The sequence below is a fragment of the Cetorhinus maximus genome, chromosome 18 (assembly GCF_964194155.1).
Source record: "Cetorhinus maximus chromosome 18, sCetMax3.hap1.1, whole genome shotgun sequence".
NCBI classification, from domain to species: Eukaryota; Metazoa; Chordata; class Chondrichthyes; order Lamniformes; family Cetorhinidae; genus Cetorhinus; species Cetorhinus maximus.
Genome location: NC_135896.1, coordinates 9,869,111 through 9,890,808, shown reverse-complemented (window position 1 = coordinate 9,890,808; position 21,698 = coordinate 9,869,111). Strand labels below are relative to the sequence as shown.

Here is a 21,698-nt window from a genome sequence, read left to right as displayed (position 1 = left end):
AACAATGAAAAAAAAACTCTTGACTCTCCTTGATGTCCACAGCTCTTGGGAATGTGATGCCGGACATCAGGGAATGTGATACCTTGGGTGCTTAATGTAATGTGTAATGTGGTATGTCCCAATTTGGGGTACTTGGCAAATTCACTGACTAGGGTGAAACTGTGCTAAATAAGTCAGCAAATCCCCAGGCTGGATCCCAGGATGTAGTGCAGTAACTGACCTCTGCAGGTGACCTTTAGGGTCCTGGTCAAAGCAGAGAGAATTAGGTAGATTTCACTGTTCAGTTGCCTCTGTTTTGGACTCTGCGTATGTATGGACATCAGTATGGAACTAGGCATTCTCATTTCCGAAATTATGACTCCTGAATTTGGCTTTATGCACGTAGAATGGGAGTTGTAGTTAGAAAGGATGGTGACACCAATGGAACAACGCAAAAGCATGATCAGGGCCTCGAGCGGGGGAGAGAACCTGGGAAGGGTGAGGGCGGGAGCATGTGCTTTACTTGACTTGGGTGTAAAATTGTGCTTGCTGAATGCAATCAAAAAAAATGAGGCAGGACAAAAGCAACAACTTACACTTGCATTTGGCCCTTAATGTTTAGTAAAAAGGGTTATGAGGCCCGGTGTGGGTGAACCTGAATGAGTAGCTGTGGTGGTGGCAGTGGGTGGCCATCAGGTGCTGGAATAAAAGTGGCATAAAAACAAAAAAAATGCCGGGAAAACTCAGCAGGTCTGGCAGCATCTGTGGAGAGAGAAACAGAGTAAACGTTTCGAGTCCAGTATGACTCTTCAGCACCGTACATTAGACTCCGAATGTTAGGCGGGATTTTCCACCCCTGCCCGGCACCGGGATCGCCCGGCCTTGCCGAAAGTCAATGGACTTTTTGGCTGGACCGCCGAATCTCCCGCGGCCGGTTCCTCCATGACGGGGTCGGAGAACCCCAGCCGTTAACTCTGTTTCTCCCTCCACAGACACTGCCAGGCCTGCTGAGTGTTTTCCAGCATTTTCTGTTTTAATTTCGGCTTCCCAGCATCGGCAGTATTTTGCTTTTACTGGAGCGTTTGGCCATGACGGCCCAGCCTTTGTGGTTTGGGGCGGTCTTGATGGACGACTTGATCTTTTCCTTCCTATGAGTTTCATATCTTGGCGTCAGTATCTGATGGATAGCTAATGATAATCCTGTGATATTGAGGAGCCACTGTGAAGTGCCTGAACTCCTAATGCAGCAACCCCGGCCAAGATTTAGAAGGGATAAAGACACAATGAATGCAGAAGTCATGAATAGTGATGGCAAGCTTGGGTTTTAAATGGGGCTTTAAGAAAAACTTGTCACTTCATTAAATGCCTTGTCAGGATGGGAGTCAGTGGCATAGCGGTGAGATATTTATACATCTATCAGCCAATTAACCATCCTGGGCTCTCTGGTAATTCTGTTCCGCAGCTGTGCTGTTTGAAACGCAGCCTGAATAATCACGTTTTAGCTTGCAATGGGAAGCATTAAAATGAAAACATTAAAGCATATTAGGCACTGGGCAGAATTTTCCTTGCCCGCTGGCGTCGGGCATAGTGGCGGGCGTGAGCGGACAATATGGCAGGAAAGGCCAAAAATCGGTTTCACCACGTCGTTGAGCCAGTTTGCAATTGTCCGCTGCGCCCGTCAGTGGCAGGTGAGCTGACCCGCCGCCGCACATTGGGAACATCGCTGTAATACATCCGCGTATCATTATAAACCCAGCTCGCTGGAATCACAGCCCAGCGCTGGATCATCCGAGCTGACGCTCCGAAGGCGAGCGCCTGGCCAGCTGCACTCCGAGCACTCGCGAGGGTCACCCGTTGGACCTCGAGGTTGAGGTGCCGCGTGTTCGGGTGAGGGCGGCACTGCGGTTGAGGTGAGTTGGGCGGGGAAGGGAGGGGCGTCAAAAGGCCGCCGGGCGGTTGATGGTGGTGCACAAGCAACTGCCGGGGTGGGGAGGCGGGAAACGGCCACGGCATCAGGGGAACTTTGTATAAAGCGACCGTTCCTCCGCAGCTGAGACAGTTCAGGCGCAGCCACATTGACGTTCATGGAGTCGGGCCTCTAGCTGATCTGCCCACTCAAGCAACGCAGGGGCATGAAAACGCCACCCAATGCTCCAGAGATTTTCACCCCTCAGGCACAGACTGCAAATTAATGAACGTTTTAGTGGACTGCCGGACAATTGAACAACTGCACACATTGTACAATCTCCTTGCTAAAGCGGCCATGGAGCAGTCACTGCTGGAGGTGTTCACAGCCCCTTGCAATATCATCATCCTGGTTTGGACCAGTCTCCCCCATGGTTCAAGCTAACAGTGCAGGCTTGCAGTGCGGGTTAGGAGAATGCCTGCGCCTGAGCTGAGGGCACAGCATGTATTCCAATTGGTCGGGTGGAGTGGGGCAGACGTGGTGGGGTTTCGGGCAGCCATGCAGCACACTAAACTCTGACCATCCAAGTGGTGGCCAGCACTCTCCGGGAAGCAGTAAGGGGCCTTCAGACCTTAACCAAGAGAGGTTCTTAGTGCACCCAAGCTAACCCACATGTCTCTCTGTTTCATTCTGCAGGAGGAGTACACCAGGAGCTTGGGGCCTGGTGAGCTAGCTGTAGGCCTCATGGCTTACAGAGAGTGGAGACGTAGGAGAAGAGAGCGACGGAGGCGTCTGGCTGGGCAGAGAGAAGAGCAGCAGCTCAGGAAGAAGGGGCAGCTGTGGCTCCCGTGCACACGGCTGATGAGTGAGCCATCGCTGGTCAGCGCCGAGTTAGACCCAGGGCCTATAGGCGATGCTTGTCATTCCTGCAGATGACTGAGAAGTAGTATCGCTGAAGACTGCGCATGTCCAGGGAACTGGTCAGTCACATATGCCATCTGCTGCAGAATTTGATGCCATGGGGGCATGGAGGGCATCCACTGCCAGTGGCCGTGGCACTCAATTTTTATGCCAATGGCTCCTTTCAGGGTTCCACAGGTGACCTTCATGCAGAAATCCACCCATAAGGTTACAGACACCATCTTCATGACGGCACACAACTTTATGCACTTTGCCCGGGATCAGGAAAGCCAGGAAGCAAGGACACTGGGATTTGCCCAGATCTCAGGTTTCCCACAGGTGCAGGGTGCCATTGACTGCACTCACATGGTGCTCAGATCTCTGTGGCAACAAGAGGTCAACTAGGTTAACTGCATGGGCTTCCACTCACTGAATGTTCAGCTGGTGTGTGACCACCGCAAACGCATTCTTCAGGCCTGCGCATGGTTTCCAGGGAGAGTCCACGACTCCTACATTCTCAGTGGGTCTCAGATCCTTGATGTCTTCCAGGGCCACTAGGGGCTGCAGGGATGGCTCCTCGAGGGCAAGGACTACCCACAGAGGATGTGGCTGATGACACCCGTGCGGCGGCCTCAGACTGCAGGAGAGAGAAGGTACATGGGGGCTCATGCTGCAACTCACAACTTGGTGGAGCAAGCCATCGGGATGCTGAAAATGAGGTTCCAATGCCTGGACCAGTCTTGTGGAGCCCTGCAATATAATCCACAGAGGGTGTCATGCATCGTCATCACTTGCTGCATCCTTTACAACCTGGTGCTGCAACGGGGAGAGGAGCTGAGCAGGAAATGGAGGAGCTGGACGTCTCCTCCGATGAGGAGGAAGTCGATGGGGATGAGAGTGAGGAGGTCCTCGAAGGTGAGGATAACGGCGATGAGGCCTTCGCGCTGGCCAGATGAGGCAGGCACGCTCGGGAGACCTACGTAGTTGCTAGATTCGTGGAGGATGATGACGACTTGCAGTGAGGAGACTCCATAGATCCTCACATTGCATCTGTAAACATTTGACTCCTGTCTGGCTGATGGCAGCGCCCATACCCTCTGTGAGAAGGCTCCTGTCATGGAGACGCAGTGGATGCCCATGGTCCCTACTTTCCAGGAGAACGATGACGACATGTAGTGGGGACACGCCATAGATCTTCACGTAGCTTATGTGAATATCTGATTCCTGTCTGGCTGATGCCACCTCGCTTGGCGTTCTGTGAACTGGGTCACATCATGGAGATGCAGTGCGCAATCTTTAACCTCTCCTGATCTTATAGCATCCTTCGTGAGCTGAACCCTTCAGGACCACACTGCCAACGGACACAGACACTGATAAGCTGAGGACCCAGCCGCACCTCAAAGTTGCTTGGAGCACACAGAGAGAATGACGGAACTCTGTGCCACCGGCCCAGGACATTTTGGCAGCAATGATGAGCCCCATCGAGGCGCAGGCATGACCGATGTGTCCAGTGACAGTGAAGGCACTGCATCAGTGTGCTGGGAAGGTTGCACAAAGCACAGGGAAGAGGCCCTGGACTGAGAGACCTGCCTTTATCTTGTGCAGGGACCAAGATTTCACATCTGAGCGACACGAACACTGCTCATCAGAACAAGGAGCCATTGGCAGGGAGGCAATCTTGGGAGTTTATTAACAAAGTGAACGTTGTGTACAAGCGATTAACACCCATGCCCAGGCTGTGCAACTTCATCATCTTAACTTTCCTAACCCGGCCGCTACGTCTTGGTGCTCCCCCGACATCCGCAGCAGTGGTGGAGGCAGCCTGCTGACGGCTACACCCTCTCTGTGATGACCTTGGCGGGCGTCCTCTGGAGGGCGGAGACCTGGAGGGCCCTGGCCTGCGTTCAGGGTCCTGCTGTGTGGCAGTGGCACCCCCCCTCGGCCTGTGGAGCTGGAGCTGCTGGGGTCACAGGAAGAGGGGATTCGGTTTGGCCGGACACTCCCGGAGTCGCCTGGGTGGATGGCCCCCGGGCGTGCACCTGCTGATCCTCTTCCCAGTGGGTGCCTGAAGGACCCTGGCTGACTCCTTGAAGAGAAGGGGAATCTGGAGTGAGATCGAACTACCTGCACCCCTCTCACATTGGCACTGTTGGAGGCCAACTATAGTGTCAGCAATGGAGTTCTGCCCGTGCAATAATGCAGGACCAAGGTCTCCATGGCAGCTTCCATCATACCAGTGTTGATCTTGCTGCATTGGCATGCTGGCTCTATCACCTCAGACTGAAGGTGGACAGACTCCTCCATCTTGCTTTGCAATCTGAGGAGTGCAGTGGACACCCCTTCCTGATGGTCCCGAGCTTGCCTTTGCAGCTCCAGCCACTGTGACATGACCGAGTCCAGAGGCTCATCATCTCAGCAGATTTCCGGCCTCCAGCAGTCCTCTGAGTGCCAGAGACATGGCAAATCCCTGTCACTGCCTGCTGTGGATCAGACAGTGTGATGTGCTCACCAGATTGTGATCCAGGGGCTACTGTAAAGCTAGGTCCCACCGAGGTGTGTGTCTCTGCGCTGGTGGAGGGTGTGGGTGAGCACTGTGTCGGGACTTCAATTAGGGTTTCAGCAGATTCCTCTTCTGAGGTGTCTTCAGAGCTTGAGTCGAGGCTCTGGGTCATGGGCTTGGTTGGCTGTTTCCCAGATGTGCCTGTGAAAGCAAGGAGCAATAACTGGTGCATGGCAGTGGCCTGTGGTAGAGGACACATCACTCACAGCATGGTTGTCCGATGGATGTTGCACTGCTGGATCCTCATTTGCTTGAGCAGCGCCAACCTCACCATCAGCACAGGACCGGTCCAGGTCTTCGCTAGCCAGCTGGATGGCTCTTATTTTCAAAGTCTGTGAGAACTTTGATGTCAGGCATTCCTCCACCAGTCTGCGAACTCTCCCTCTTGTTGTGTGCCAGCTTGTCCTGCATGAATACAGATGGAGAGAATGTAAGCAGGACGCCTGCCAGGCCAGATGATAAGTATGTCTGGCCTGTGTGAGTGTTGGTTGAGTGGTCCCATGGACGGGATGAGGGCAATGAGGTTGTGTGTGGGAGAGTGAATGGTGATGTCCCTTGAACCGGCAGTGAGTGAGGGCCCTGTGGATGTGTGATGGGTTTGTGAGTGCGTGAGTTGAAAGTGATGAGAAGAGTGACTAACCCTGGCAGAACGGAAGAGGTCATTCACCCTCTTGCGGCACTGGGTGGCCGTCCTCTTCTGCAGGGCGTTGGCACTGACCACCGCTGCCACCGCCTCCTAAGCAGGATTGGCGAAGTTGCTGCCCATCCTGCGGCCAGAGCTGGGGTAGAGGACATCACAGCGTCCAAAAAGGTGTTCCAGGGACGTGTCACTGAATCGGGTGGCTGCAGCCTTCTTGGCCCAGCGTGAGGAAGCGGCGAGGTGATGGCGTGGTGGGTGAATGAGAGGCCGCCCACCAGCAACCTGGCATGTTTCCCAGGAATGCGTGGTTAATGAGGCCGGATTGGGACGATATGGCATGAAAAGCCGCCATTGCGTATGGCGGGTAAAACCTTTTTTCCCGCCCACTACCTCACTTATTGCAAATCTGGACAATTCCGCCCATTATTTCCATTTGTGAACAGCAAGTTTGCAAAAAAAAAAAAAGAATTTCCAAATTATTTTTTTCGTTTTTTCTTTTGTTGAGAGTTTGAACCCTGTCCACCCCCCACCCCCCCCGTCCCCCACACCCCCAGGACTGGATGGTTTTTGTGGTTAAGTTGTTAAAACCGTGAAATCTAACTCCAACACGGCACGAGAGCAACTAAATCCAGATTAACTGGGATGGAATTGGTGTTGAGCTAACATCCGTTTTGGGAGGGGCAGGTCAGTAATTATAACGTTAAACTGAGGCTCCGTGCTGTGGATTTTGCCAACAATTTTAAATTAACCACCCCCCACCCCAGCAGTGGGGCAGAATCTTGTTGAGGTGTCGGGGGGTCCCACCTGCTGGCTAGCCAATCAGAGGCTGGCAGCCCTTGCGTTTCAGCAGGGCCTCACAGGAGGGAGGAGGCTGCTGGAAGACCACCCTCGGCCCTGCTCCGCAGTCCCACGATTGCACGATCGGAGAGCGACCCAGGTCAAAGGTGAGTGGTGGTGGGGGGGTCACAGGGAGAGAGGGGGACAGGAGTATTGGAAGCAAAGGCAATGGGATGGGTTTCAGCCCATCCCCCCGCCCTTCCCTTCAGGCACTGAGAGCCATTGATTGAGGGACCTTCCTGCCCCCTCCCCTCGAGGTGCCAAGCACTCCGCAGGGTAATACCTGTCAGGAGTGCCTCATGGTGACAGAATCACTGGCAGCTAGGTTAGTCCCAGCGCCCTTAAGTGGTCCTTAATTGGCCACCTCCGGGTCTCAATAGGCCAGTGGAGTGGAAAGGTCGACCATGGGCCTTCGCTCCCAGAACTTAATTCTACCGGGGGCGGGAAGATGGCCGACTTTGTGTTCGTCACCATCCTGCCTAAGTGCATGTCCTTTCCATCTCCCAAGCTCACCATCAGTGAGAGCACAAGATTCCACCCATGGCCTCACCGCCCCAGCAATTGTTTATCTCCCTCAAACGCTCCCCCCCCCCCACTCCCCCTCCTCCCCCCACCACCCCACACCGTGAGAGTAAACCTTGCAATGGCTCCCTCCTCCATTCTGAGATCTCTCCCCTCCCCCCAACCCCCCCCCCCCCCCCCCCCCCCCCCCCCCCCCCCCCAGCCACCGGTCCCTCCATGATCCAGTCTCCCTCTCTTGTCCTCTCTTCCAAGCCGCTCCCCACGGTCCCCCGTCTCCTCTATTGCGGAGGACTGACTCCGGCCGCTGCCTAGTACCACAAAGCCTCTTGCCTAGCCAGCAGCCAGCCACCCAGAAGGAGAAAAACAGTTCGGACCAGCACTCTTATTTCCCAGTTTTTACTGGTGTTCCATTTTAAAGTATACAAGACCAGTTCGGACCAGTATTCTCATTTCCCAGTTTTTGCTGTTTTTTTCCTTCTGGGCACCCAATCTAGCCTGTGGTTGGGTGGGAAACGGAGTAAAAAAAATTCTATCAAGGCCTCTAAATTCACCTGGATATCCGTGTTTCCAGTATTCCCACCGGTCCCCCACCACCTCTCAACTATGGCCAGTGATTCTGAGTCCGGTTGACAGCACCAGCCGTATTAACGAAAGGGCAGAGGATTGTCCTTTACTATGTTGGAATTTTCCTACAAATAGACGATAGTTTTATCAACCACGTATGTGTCAGGCTCTATCATAACCGTTCCCGATTAGCCAAAGTCACTTGTGAAATGATTCACAGACATTCTCGTCCCAAAGCAGCTTTCTTTGGTCGTGGGATTGTGCACGGTGTGTTTTGGACTCTTGTTTTCAACCAACGCTTCAGGTGCCTCTGCAGCTAGAAATTGCAAATACTCTATCCTTAGACTGAAAAATGGTTGAGGTAGAAAGTTAATCTGTTACAACAATCAAACATGTAACGCTGTACTCAAAAGTACATGGAGCCACAAACGTTAAAACACAATGAGAGCATGAGGAATAGGAGCTGGAGTAGGCCTATTGCTCCTCAAGCCTGCTCCACCATTCAATGAGATCATGGCTCATCTTCTACCACAACCCCACTTCCCTGCCTGATTCCAATATCCAGTACTTTTATTCCGAATTGTAAGCTGATTTTTTTTTAGGAGTTGAATAGGTGATGTGCTGAGAAATGGAAGATTAGAAGGGAATGAATTCACTTTGCAAGGTTGTAATCTCATACCTGAAGCATACAGATCAGCAGTACTGCAGGATGTTATTAATGATTGGCTATCCAAACTAAATCGTTGATAGGAGCTGGAGAGGGCTGCAATTCTCCTCTTTTGGTCCCAGATAACTGTACAAACCAATATTGCAAATGGTTAGGTTTTGCCCAACTAGACTTCTAGCTGATAAGTGTTCTAAATTGGCGAACAGCTCAGTTAAACCCTAGCAACAGCCCTTGACATGTTTGGGTGTGCAAATTATCCTTGGCTGTTACCAACATGTCAATAGTTTCAACAGTCTTGGGTAATTAAGAGAGAGTGCGCGATCTTTCTTGGGGAGATAGAAAGCCCACTTGTGGGAATTTTTCAGCAATTCTTTCAGAGACTAATGTTTGCGAACGCGAGGCACTGATCAGCTGGTCAAAAGAATAGTGACCGGCTAATCAGTGCCTCATCAGTACTATTTTACTGCCGTGAGCAGTGTGTAGTCAGTTGCAAAATAATAATGCAGAGGCACCTTCACTGTGTCATGCTGTAGACATACACTTCCACTTGACTAGAGATAAGAAGGTGATACTGCCTGAGAAATTAGAAGGACAAAAGCACGGTTAAAAATTTGACATGGATAAGGAACAATATTTTTCAGCTTTGCTGTGATACTGGGAATGCTCAGACAAGTTAGTTAAAGAAACAAGACAGCGGTGGAGTTAAACAAACGTTGTCATTTCCATGTTTCCATTGCTAACATACTGGGCCAGTAAAACTGAATAAGCTCCAGCGATTCCAGCCAATGGCATGCTGGGTTCCCCGATAGCTTAGCCAGTTAATAAATATTTTTAAAAATATTTTTCATGGGATGTGAGCATCGCTAGCAAGGCCAACCATCCCTACCCCAAACCTAATTGCCCTTAAGAAGGTGTCGGTGAGCTGTGTTATTGAACACCCATGTGGTGTAGGTACACCCACAGTGCTCTTAGGGAGGGGGTTCTAGGATTTTGACCCAGCGCCCATGAAGGAACGGCGATATATTTCCAAGTCAGGATGGTGAGTGGCTTGGAGAGCAACTTCCAGGTGGTGGTGTTCCCATGATCATGCTGCCCTTGGACTTCTAGGTGATAGAGGTCATGGGCTTGGAAGGTGCTGTTGAAGAAGCCTTGACAAGTTGCTGTAGTGACCTTGTAGATGGTATACACTGCTGCTATTGTGCATCACTGGGTGGACAGGATGCCAATCAAGCGGGTTGTTTCATCCTGGATGGTGTCGGGCTTTTTGAGTGTTATTGGTGCTGCATTCATCTCAGCAACGAAAGAGTATTCCATCACACTCTTGAACTTGTGCCTTGTAGATGTTGAACAGGTTTTGGGAAGCCAGGAGGTGTATAGTAGGCTGCATATCATGACATCACTACTGGTCAGAAGGGAGTTGGTGTGGTAATTACCCTGTTAATTGTGCCTGGAGAACACACTGCTCACGGCACTAAAATAATACTAAAAGACCAAAAAAAGCCCTGGAAAAGAAGACATGCTAATAAATGTGACACCTAGCAGATACCTAAGGCAAATTTCATTTTCTTTATTCTTTCATGGAAGGTGGGCCTCGCTAACAAGGCCAGCATTTGTCGCCCATCCCTAATTGCCCTTCAACTGAGCAGCTTGCTAGGCCATTTCAGGGGGCAGTCACGAGTCAACCACATTGCTGTGGATTTGCAGTCAAATGTAGGCCAGACCAGATAAAGATGGCAGATTTCCTTCCCTAAAGGGCATTACTGAACCAGATGTGTTTTTACAACAATCGATGATAGTTGTCATGGTTAACATTAATGAGGCTAGTTTTATATTCCAGATTTATTAATTGAACTTCAATTCCAGCAGCTGTCATTGTGGGATTTGAACCCATGCCCCCAGGGCATTAGTCTTAGCCTCTGGCTCAACTAGACCAGTGACATTAAGTTATGTGCTTTGGAACACAATTACCCATGCTTCGAAGATTATTGTATTGTGGTAGAGTTTGCTGCTTAAAACAAAGTCCTTTTTATTTCTATTGTCTTTGTCTAACCAGGTGTCCTATACATTGCTGGGCTGGCCCAAGGCATGTACAACAACCTGCCGAAACTTGTTGCCTCCAGAGATGGGTTTCAGGGTTGCTTGGCATCTGTAGACCTCAATGGAAAGCTGCCGGACCTGATTCACGATGCACTACATCGGAGTGGGCAAATTGAACGTGGATGTGAAGGTACACGCTTTAGCAACTCTAGTTCAGGCTCTCTCATCAACTCGAACAGTAGCTCAAACCCACACCTATACATGATTCCATCTGAGAAACTTTCCATTTTGCTAACCGTCATCACAGTGTCTTCCATTGTAATCATTTGTGCACCACTGGACCTGTCCGTTTGATTAGTTAAGCGTCCGCTGTAGAACCAATGCCAAACTTGTATATCTAATCGACTTTTCTTGTGTGTAACAACAGGCGTGAGAGTGCTCCTTTATTTTTGGACTTACACATGTACGTTGTAAAAGAGTAAATATATTATTTATCAAAACAACAAACCCTGCCTATCATGATCTTATTTGTTTAAGGAATTTTTATTTTGCTCCTGTCACTCAAGGTATGATGCATTTGTATGATCATGGCACATCTTGAGCTTTATTGGAGTCCATCAACAAGAAACTAAATGCTTTAGAAGTACATATATGGCCTTCTGCAATTGCCTATTGTGCTTAAAGAAAAACTGCATAGAGCGTAGGAGTGGGACCAATTTGATAGCTCTTTCAAACAACCAGCATGGGCTGGATGGGCTGAATGGACTCCCTCTGTGTTGTATCACAGAGCATTATATCACTTGGCCTTCTGGACCACAAGTTCCCAATCTTTGCCAAGTTAATTTTGGCCACAGTAGCAGTTGGGGTGCGTACTATTGACTGCGTCACCTCCTCGGCGTTAGGTTGGGTGGTGGGATGGCAGTGGAAGTGACTGGGTAATGGCCATGGCTAGAGATGGGATTCCTGTCCCTGATCATCAGCCAGTGATTTGTGTATGTTGCAGATTTCAAACGAGGGCCAATTTGGCCATGATTAACACCAAGGTTCAAATAGGGGGCTGACACTCATTACCTGGACTGGTGTGAAAAAATGGCTGTGTGAGGTGATGGTTGCTGGCATCTGTAAACCTGCTTCCCGCCATGACTTTGGTATGAGGGAGTGGGTGGGGAAAGGGAGGGGTGGGGTGGTTGGGAATAAGAATGTGCCAAGATTTGAATTTCTACGGAGCCATCTCTAGAATCATCCAGAGGCAAAAAAACGCTCCACTTTTTACTCCTGGTTGAAGTGCTTTTGTTTTTAATCAAATCAATTCATTTCATTTTAATTTCTTCATTTCCGACCTTCCTTCCCGTCTTAGTTTCCCGACAAAAGGTTTGAGCGAGGCAAGATACATTTGGCATCATTGGTTGAAATTGAAGTTACCTTCCTTCTTCATAAAAGCAATTTCCTTGTACATCTCTGATTCCAATATTGGATAACAAGAAGAGATAAATATAGTCATTTTTTATTATTTTCTTTATTGCGTTGTGCAGGTGCCATCTGATCTCATCTGTGAAAGTTGAAGGAGAAATAAAAAGAGAAGGATTAATTTATCAGCTATGTCAGAGGGGAAAAAAACCAGCACATTTTCATAATGGCTTTGCGATTTATTTTTGTACACTGCCACAGCCTTTCCTGAGATCTCTTAATTCACATGAGAAGAGACTTTATATAATTTATTAACATTTTATTATAAGGCAGCAGTATTAAATATCACTAACATTTTTTACAGCTTATTTAAAACTGTTCAGTAACTGTACGAGTCGATTTTAATGCGAGATGATCAATATTCTGTCTCTGGAACTATGGAGTTTCACATAATATTTTAATATTTGATACAATTATTTAAAATTTGCATTATTTATTTTCTACGTTTTGCATTTGACTTTGAATGAAATGCATGATGACTGTACAATAAATTTGTACTGTATGTCAACGGCAACCCCGTCATTAGATCAGACATGTTAGCCAGCAATTGCATCAAAGTGAGAACGGAATAGGTTCTTGACCAGCCAAAGGCGTCTGAAAGTCAAGTGTACATAATACACGTAGGACCAAAAGATTGCTTTTCAGAATCAAGTACCTGTACTCTTATTCCATCGTTTGGTTTTAATAAAACGTAGGGTTGTGACTGGCTGAATGCTCTTGCATTGGCGTCTAGATTCAGAACCAACCATAAGGTTCATCTGAGGATACCCTGCTGTGGCACTGGGACACAAAAGCAAAGTGTCAACTCTTTGCCCTTTCATGGATCGCAAATGCCCTACCACCATTGTCAGTCAGCTACAGGTGGCCATCCAGGGGCCCCAAGTTGGGGGGTGGGGGTGGCTGGGGATATAGGTTGCCCTGGCTCTGCCCACCTCTCGTCTGCGACATCGCCTGTGCCTGGGTGGCCCTGGAGAGAGAGAGCAACGGATGTCCCCAGTATACTTGAGGCCTTCCTTGACAGGTGGGCATCGCAGAGACTACCATGCATTATGGGGACAGGTGATAGTGTTATTATTTAGATTGAAAAGTTTATTTTGTGTTTTATGTTTTAGTTGTTTATTATTTTGTTAGGATTTTCACTCAATGACACTAAAGCAACCCCGTGTCTCTTTGTAGGTTCATTAGACGAGGTATGCTAGTAGTTAGACATATATCGAAAGCTGCAAAGGAACCTGCAAAGTACAATACAGGCTGGAATTGTGCTTGCATTACAATGATGGACTCTGCCTTACCTTGGATGGGTATTCGGGAATATTATACAATGTTAGTTCATTAATTGACTGGATAACAACATTAATTGAGGCAAACGTGATTCCATTTTATCCGTTTTTACTTAATCTGTTTACTTGTTTGATCTGATAGCTTTTTCTTTTGTTGTAATTTTGCTTTAATGTCACCACTTTGCATCCTCCTTCAACCAGGAGGAGATGTGAATGAGTTGTTGCCCCTTGTGAATGCACAATCCCCTTGCCACATGATGAGTTATGTACAGTGAAAGTTATATTTTTAAGAGGGGATGAAGAAGTTAAGCTTGTTATTAACAACAGTGACACGGACGTCCGGTTTAATTCATAACTCTGAAGTAGAATTGGAGCATTGGAAAACCAAGTTGGAAACACGATTTTAAAGCTAGTTTCTCCTTGATAAAGTATTTTTATTAAAGCTATACTCACCGTGAAAGTGTTTGTATTGAAGAATATGCATTTGAATCGAATTGTTTTAGTAGGAAAGTTTTTGAGTCATCTTCTAGTGCGGTGGTTTCATTTTTGCCATGTGTTAATGGTGAGCTAGTTTTGAGCTCTGTAAAAATAGACCCAGTTTACTGACTAGCGATATAATATCACATCTCCCTGCTACCCTGACAGCAAACATGACAATATATGGCAGGTCTTTCATTTCTTTGAGGGAAGGGCAAGACCATTTTAGCTAGGTTACTGCCCATTGCACAACACCGGGCTCAATGCCGAGCCGAAGCATTAGGGAAGATGGCGGGAGACCTTGAAAGTAGGCAGGGTTCTGAAACAGCTCAGTGCGCACAGGTCGTAGCAAAGCTTACGGGGATAGACAGCATGGTGTGTGTCCTGTTGAAAATCTGTACACCAGAGCTAACTACCATTCTAGCCAAGCTCTTCCACTATAGCCTTGACACCAGTATCCACCCAACTATGTGCAGGATTATCCACCTGCGCCCTGTCACAACAAAACAGGATCAATATAAGCTGGACGTTCACCTCCTTCCAGTTGTTGGTAAAAGTGATGGCCGCAGCCATCAATAGTGCCATCAAGTAACACTGACTCAGCAGTTATCTGCTCACCAATGCTTAGCTTGGGTTCTGCCAGAGTTAGTCTCCAGTTTATGGACACACGCGTCACACAAAGGTGGTTGTTGTTGTTGGCCATTCGTCACAACCCAGAACATCGCTGCAAGAATTCCTCAGGCAGCCATCCTTATCCCGAACATCTTCAGCTGCTTCATGAGTGACCTCCCAGCCATCATAAGGGTAGGAGATTGCTGAAGATTTCACAGTGCTTAGCTCCACTCACAACTCCTCCTGGTAATGAAGCAAGCCATGCCAGTTTATTGCAGGAACAAATCCTGTCAAGACTTGGTTGGACAAGTGGCAGGTCATGTTCTCACCATAGAAGTGCCAGGCAAAAAACATCTTGAAGACTAAGCTCAAACATTGCCCTCCAACTTTCAATGATGCTGCCATAATCGAGTCACCTACCATCAGCACCCTGGTGGTCTCTGTTGACCAGAATTGGCTGGACCAGCTACAAGTGCAGCGCAGACACTGGGTACTTTGCAATGACTCCCTGATCCCTCAAAGCCTCTCCACCATCTGAAAGGCTCACGTCAAGAGTGTTGTAGAACACAAAACACTCGCTTGGATGGGTGCACTCATGAAGCTTAGCAGCATTGAGTACAGAGCTATTCACTGCCCCTCCGCTGGATTTAGGACCCACTCCCTTCATCACTAGTGCACTGTCGTTGCAGGATGTAATACCTGCAGGATGCAGTGCAGCAATTCGTTGATTTTGACAAAGCCCCCTTTTTTGCAACCTTTGAAATCACAGGCTACCTTGACTTATATATAGTCTGTCTTACCTTTAGCGTTGTTGAGTCAGTGTCCTGGAATTCTCTACTTAACACCATTGTGAGAGCTCCATCACAACAAGAGCTGTGGCAGGAGAGTGTGAAATAATTGGATGGTTATTTCAAAGGTCGGATCCCATTCTCTGCTGTATCGTTCTATGATTACATCCAGAAAATAAAACTGATCTGTAGTGTCCATGATTTTCGCACAGGGACAATGTGCTGTAAGATTCTCTGATTCTGTCGTAGTGACCTTCTTTGCTCTCATCTAACCTTTGCAAGCAACTGGACATCTATGGCCATTCTGGAGAGTGCAGCTTGGGAAGGTAAAACTGGGCGAATCACAGAACACAAGTGAAGGATAGTAACTGATGGTGCAAGATGGTTCTAGAGAAGGAACAGTAACGTCTAGTGTTGACATTGTTGGATAGCCATATAATGCTATAGTTTCTAGGCAGCAGCAAAGGAGGTGAAGTTTCTGGCTATGCCAATTTAAGTCACTTGTTATACCTGAGAGCTGTATATTAAATAATATTGAACGTGACCTCCATGCTAGTCTGTAAGGAATGGATACTGTAGTATAAGGGTCTCTGGCATACCAAGTGTTAATGTGGGAGTGGGGAACAGTGCCACCCAGAGCATGATGTAAAGCGAAACATAACCTGAGACTAGAGTCAGTTTTGAACTGGACAGAGACCTGTGTAGAAATAAGCATGGAATTAGCTGATAGCTTGGGCTATACTCTAAGCACATAGCTGTGCGTTATCAATAAACATTAATGTTCAACCATACAAGACTCAGAACCTCTTCATGAGACCTACTGAACATACAACAGATACAAAGAAGTTAGGCGAAGTCTTGTGGAGGTCTCATGCCAGTTAGAGAACCAGTGAGACCCCCGCATCACCTCTTTCCAGGAAGGCCGGATGCATCCGGTTCCACTCAGGCACTTGACAGGCCAGCAGCGGGCCTTCCCTGGGTTCAAGGGCCCCGGGGGCAGAAGTTCCACCTCCAGAGCTGCCAGCCATTCGGAGGTCAATCTCCTGAACAGCGTCACCAGGGAGACGGTGGCTGCTGCCACTATGACACCCACCCTAGGCCTGGGATCGTCGCTGGATCCCAGGCCAGAGGCGAGTGATGGCATCGTGGGGGAGGGAGTGGCTCTCAGCAGGCCCTCCCATAGCAAAACTGTGTCCCTCAATCAGGCACTGAGTGCTTTTGAACGAGGGCCACTTTCCTAGGAGCCTGGAAGTAACCCCACCCAGGTTAGCTTGTGCTTCCTGCCTGGCGAGCTCCCCGCCTGCCATGGGTAAAGCAGCGATGGGATGAGGTCCTAAGGTGGGCACAAGTTGGCCACTTAAGGGCCTCAATTGGCAGTGGGACAGGAAGGCCTTCCCGCCAAGGACTTCATCAGGGCAGAGACAGGAAGATGGCGGTGTCCCCTAACACTGTCCCCCCCCACCTGATTAAATGCCCCCCCACACCAAACTCGCCATAGGAGAGGGCACAAGATTCTGCCCGTTGAGTGCACTAGGAGCTTTACTGCCACTGACCATACAGTCTCTCTCTAGCACAGTTTGGGCTGTCAATGCTCTTGCCACAGAACCAGTTCCCTGTCTTCATTGTCGGACAGATGTCCCTGGATCAGCAGATAATGCTTGGTGGTTTTAACTGGGATGATGGCAAGTCTCCATTGGCTGCAGAACTTTCTGCCATGTCTCTTTGCACCTTGTAATACTTCAGTTCATGAAATACATAAAATGATGTGGAATTTATAGCACAGAAACATTCAGCCCAACAGGGTTTTGCTCTCTCACCTTCACACGGTCCATCTCCGACACTTCCCTTCCCATCCTTCACCTCTCTGTCTCCATTTCTGGTGGTAGATTGTCCACCAATATTCACTACAAGCCCACTGACTCCCACAGCTACCTTGACTGCAGTTCCTCAAACCCTGCTTCCTGTAAGAACTCCATCCCATTCTCCCAGATCCTCCACCTCCATCACATCTGTTCCAATGATGCTACCTTCCAAGACAGCGTTTCTGATGTGTCTTCCTTTTTCCTGAACTGAGGGTCCCTCCCCACTGTGGTTGACAGGGGCCCTCAACCGTGTCCGACCCATCTCCTGCACTTCTGCCCTCACCGCTTCTCCTCCCTTCCAGAACCATGATAGGGTCCCCCTTGTCCTCACATTTCACCCCACCAGCCTCCACATTCAAAGGATCATCCTCCGCCATTTCTGCCAACTCCAGCATGATGCCATCATGCAACACACCTTCCTCTCACCACCCCCGCCAGCATTCCATAGGGACTTTTCCCTCTGTGACACCCTGGTCCACTCACCCCCAACTCCTCATCCCCTTCCCAGGGCACCTTCACATGCAATCGCAGAAGGTGCAACATCTGCCCCTTTGCCTCCTCCCTCCTCACCATCCAAGGGCCCAAACACCCCTTTCAGGTGAAGCAGCATTTCACTTGTACCTCCTTCAATTTGGTCTACTGCATTCGCTGCTCCTAATGCAGTCTCCTCTACATTGGGGAGACTAAATGCAGACTGTGTGACTGCTTTGTGGAACACCTTCGGTCTGTCCGCAAGCATGACCCAGACCTCCCTGTCACTTGCTATTTCAACACACCACCCTGCTCTCATGCCCACATGTCTGTTCTTGGCCTCCTGCAATGTTCTAGTGAAGCCCAGCGCAAACTGGGGGAACAGCACCTCATCTTCCGACTAGGTACTTTACAGCCTTCCGGACTTAACATTGAGTTCAACAACTCCGGACCATGAATTCTCTCCTCCATCCTCACCCCTTTTTTAATCTAATTTTTTTCCCCCCAACCACACCACCCCCGCCACTCCCCCCACACTACCTGTCATTTGTTTCTATGTTCTGCTGTTAACACATTCTGCTTTATGCCACTATCAGCACCTTCTTTAGTCTTTAACACTACCATTACCACTCACTTTGTCTTGTGTCCGTGACATCTTTGTCAAATTTCTCCTGAGCTCCCACCTATCCCTGTCCTTCTATTTGGCTCCAACTGCTCCACCCCCTCTTAAACAGTATAAAATCCATCGCGTTTCTACATCTCTTTAGCTCGGAAGAAATCATATGGACTCAAAACGTTAACTTTGTTCCTCTTTCCAGGTCTGCTGAGTTTTTCCAGCATTTTCTGTGTTTATCTAAGATTTCCAGCATTTGCAGTATTTTGCTTTTATTTTATGGTTTTGCTAGTGTTTATGCTGCAGAAGAGCCTCCTCATCTAACTCTATCAACATATCCTTCTACTCCTTTCCCCCTTATGTGCTCACCAAGCTTCTTCCCCTGAGACCGTGATAGGTTTGCTTTCAATAGAACTCCCCCAGCATGAAGGTAACTGCCACTTGCAAAACACCAAGGGAAAATAGCCTAGCTGTAATTTTAAGACTGTTCAGGGGTGAAAGCGAGAAGTACCTCTTCACACAGAGTAATGGGAATCTGAAACTCTCTTCCCCTAAAAAGCTCTTGAGTCTGCGGGGGGGAGTCAATTATCAAATTATCAATTATCAGGGAAGATGTGGTCACTGGCTCCACAAGTGGAACATGAGAAACAGCCCAAATTGGCCATCCAAATTTGACTGTTGCCCATATAATGAACTTCTGCTCTGAGGCTGTTAATGGATTGTTAACCTCACCAATGTATTATAACTCCTTCCCCAAACGTACAGATGTATAATTATCAAAAATTATCAAGCCATCTAAACTGAGACTGATAAATTATTGTTAGCTGACAGTACTAAGGGTTACAAAATGAAGGTGGCTGGTGGAATTAAGATGCAGATTAGCCATGATCTCATTGAATGTTGGAACAGGCTCGGGAGGATACATTTCTTGACATTGCACTTGGTTGGAACATAAAAGAATATTCATCTTACGTTGTACAGACTTGTTGCCCTCAAGGTTTATAGTCCTGAATGAAGTCTCTCCACACAACCTTCATGAATGTATTTAAGAGTTGTCAAAAACATTAGCAAAATCCTTGCTTTTGTTCTGCATTTAATCACTTTCCTTAAACTTCGATGAAGCACCCAGCTTCCCATTAAGAAAGCTTGAAATGAGCAAATGCGATGCATATGACAATCTCCTACCACATTTGTAACAGCGCACAAATAGTGTACTTCGCAATTAATGTTAAGCAAAGTTGGATTATGCTGTACTGTTGGTGCATTCCCATAGAAGGGAATTAAACAATGATCGGTTCTGTTCTAAAGTCCTTCTGCTTTCTACAACCAGTCACACTTGGCATACTTCTTCAAACTTAAGTACCTTCATTGAGTTAGGCTAGGGTTATTGGCAAGATAATGGAGCCCATTATCCATGGGGTCTTTTGAGAATATTTAGCTTTTGTGAAAGTCATGGATTAGATGACCTATCAACATGCACTTTCCATATTAAACAGAAGAAATGCCAGACTTGTAGGTCTCAATACCCGAGAAGCACTTAATTGAACAAGGCATCAAGTTAATGTCAGTTGGTATTTACAGACAGTTGTATGTAAGTGATTTACGTTGTACACGTCAGTGTAAAAGTTTCAACAGCCATGATACATCACATCAAAATGGGTATTTTTGCAAGAAAGTGTCCTGAGCCAACCCTCCTTATATATTTAAGTGACATCTGAAGCGGGTACCGCAATCTGTTTGGATGATATTGTCCTGTTTGCTGCTGTAACAAGAGACTTGAGGCAGGATTTAAAAGCCATCTAGCGTTGGTATAAGTGGTGGTGGAAGGCAGTGTCTGAAACCACAAATTGATCGTTACAGGCAAGTCAATTGCTTTGAGGGTTGAACCTTCTAACACATTCAGCAGTGCAATTGTACATTAAAAAAAAGTGATGAGCTGGAACAGCTCAGTTTTGCTTTAAGTAAACAGAGGCATCTGTCTGCGCCAGGATTCCAAAACCAACACTTCTTAAAAATTGTGTGGAGGGAGCCTCTATAAGGGTATGCGATGCTTATGTACACACCTATTAGCTGTAGTAAGTTGCAGTGCGACCTTTAACTTTGATAAGATGTTTCTACATGTCTCATTGCTTGATGGAATTGCAAAGTAAGTTTTATGAACAATTAACAACAACTTGCATTTATATAGCATCATTTATGTAGCAAAATGTCCCAAGGCACTTCGCAGGAGCCATTATCAAAGAAATTTGACACAGAGCTACCTATGATATCAGCCAGGTGACCAAAAGCTTGATCAAAGTGGTAGGTTTTCAGGAGTGTCCTAAAGGAGGAGAAGGGAGCGAGATGGAGAGGTTAGGGAGGGAGCTCTGGAGCTTAAGGCCGAAGCAGCTGAAGCCCTGGGTAGTAGTGACAGAGTGATGAAAATCGGGGTGTGCAAGAGGCCAGAATTGGTGGAGTGCCGAGATCTTGGAGGGTAGCGTATCAGTGCAAGTTCAGCTCGGTGCCGAACTCAGGATCAGCCACTGGGGCATAGAAGCATGAAATTTGCTGAGGAGTTGAATGAAGCTCAACTCTGCATTCTAGCTTGGCCGAACATTATGTTCTGGAGGGCCGTCAGTGCCAGTATTGTGCATGCAGAGCTTGCCATTGAAAATTTCAAGATGCACACTTGATATCTTGTGCTGAAGACCCAAGGGTGTGGCCTCACCACCAAACAACAGTCACCTTTTCTTCTTCAATTTAGGACAGTTTACAACTCCCTTTCACAATCTGTCGTGAGTTCCCGTATCGAAGAGTTGTTTACAGAGTTAAAAACCAATAAATGCCTCTCATTGGTCAATTGCTTTCATGTAGACTTACTTTTATGCTAGTACCTGTCACAGTATGTTAATACTCACATGCTTGTTATTTGTATGTTTTCATCATTTGTTTTTATTCTGTGATTTATGGCTTAAAGAAAATCATTCATTTATGCATTACCAAATTCCGTTTCTTGGAAATCTTAGCAGGAGCTATTGATTTTCAAGTGGGAGCAAATGAGACTTTGAAAAATTTTTGGCTCAGACAAGAAGCTGGCTATCGTGGGCTAGGGGAAATGTGCAGCAAGCCAAGAGACTGAAAAAGGACTGAAGATGGAGGAGCAAGTGTTGTTCCAAGGAAAAACAGCTTTACTGTTCACGGGAACCTGATTATTCATCAGTGAAGTCTCCGCATGGAGTGGCTTTCTCTTGTGGCTGTGAGGGAAGGCTCCCTCTGTTCATTTATAATGTGTTTATGATTTCATTTCACCCAAACCCCAACGGCAGTGCACACAGCGGGATAACTTGCCACACTTGCTACTTCTGTAGCATTGTTGCTTGTCCATGGTTTCACTCTGAGCAGCAACCAGAGGAAACGTTCTTGCTGCACGTCCATATTCCCCCATTTCTGTGCCAATTACAAGAAGATTTGAGATTTGACAGCTTGTTACTTAACTATGACATTTTTAATATGGTGCATTTTATTTTCAGCTTAATT

General features: G+C 47.7%; 1 protein-coding gene across 2 annotated transcripts in view; it reads left to right on the top strand.

Annotated features, from left to right (window-relative positions):
* Positions 1–21,698, top strand: part of nrxn3a (neurexin 3a) — a 1,687,706-nt gene that overhangs the window by 702,707 nt on the left and 963,301 nt on the right. For both annotated transcript variants that reach the window (XM_078562069.1, XM_078562067.1), the window contains exon 13: positions 10,629–10,802. In XM_078562069.1, the coding sequence (XP_078418195.1) occupies positions 10,629–10,802 (174 nt within the window). The remainder of the gene's footprint in view (positions 1–10,628; positions 10,803–21,698) is intronic.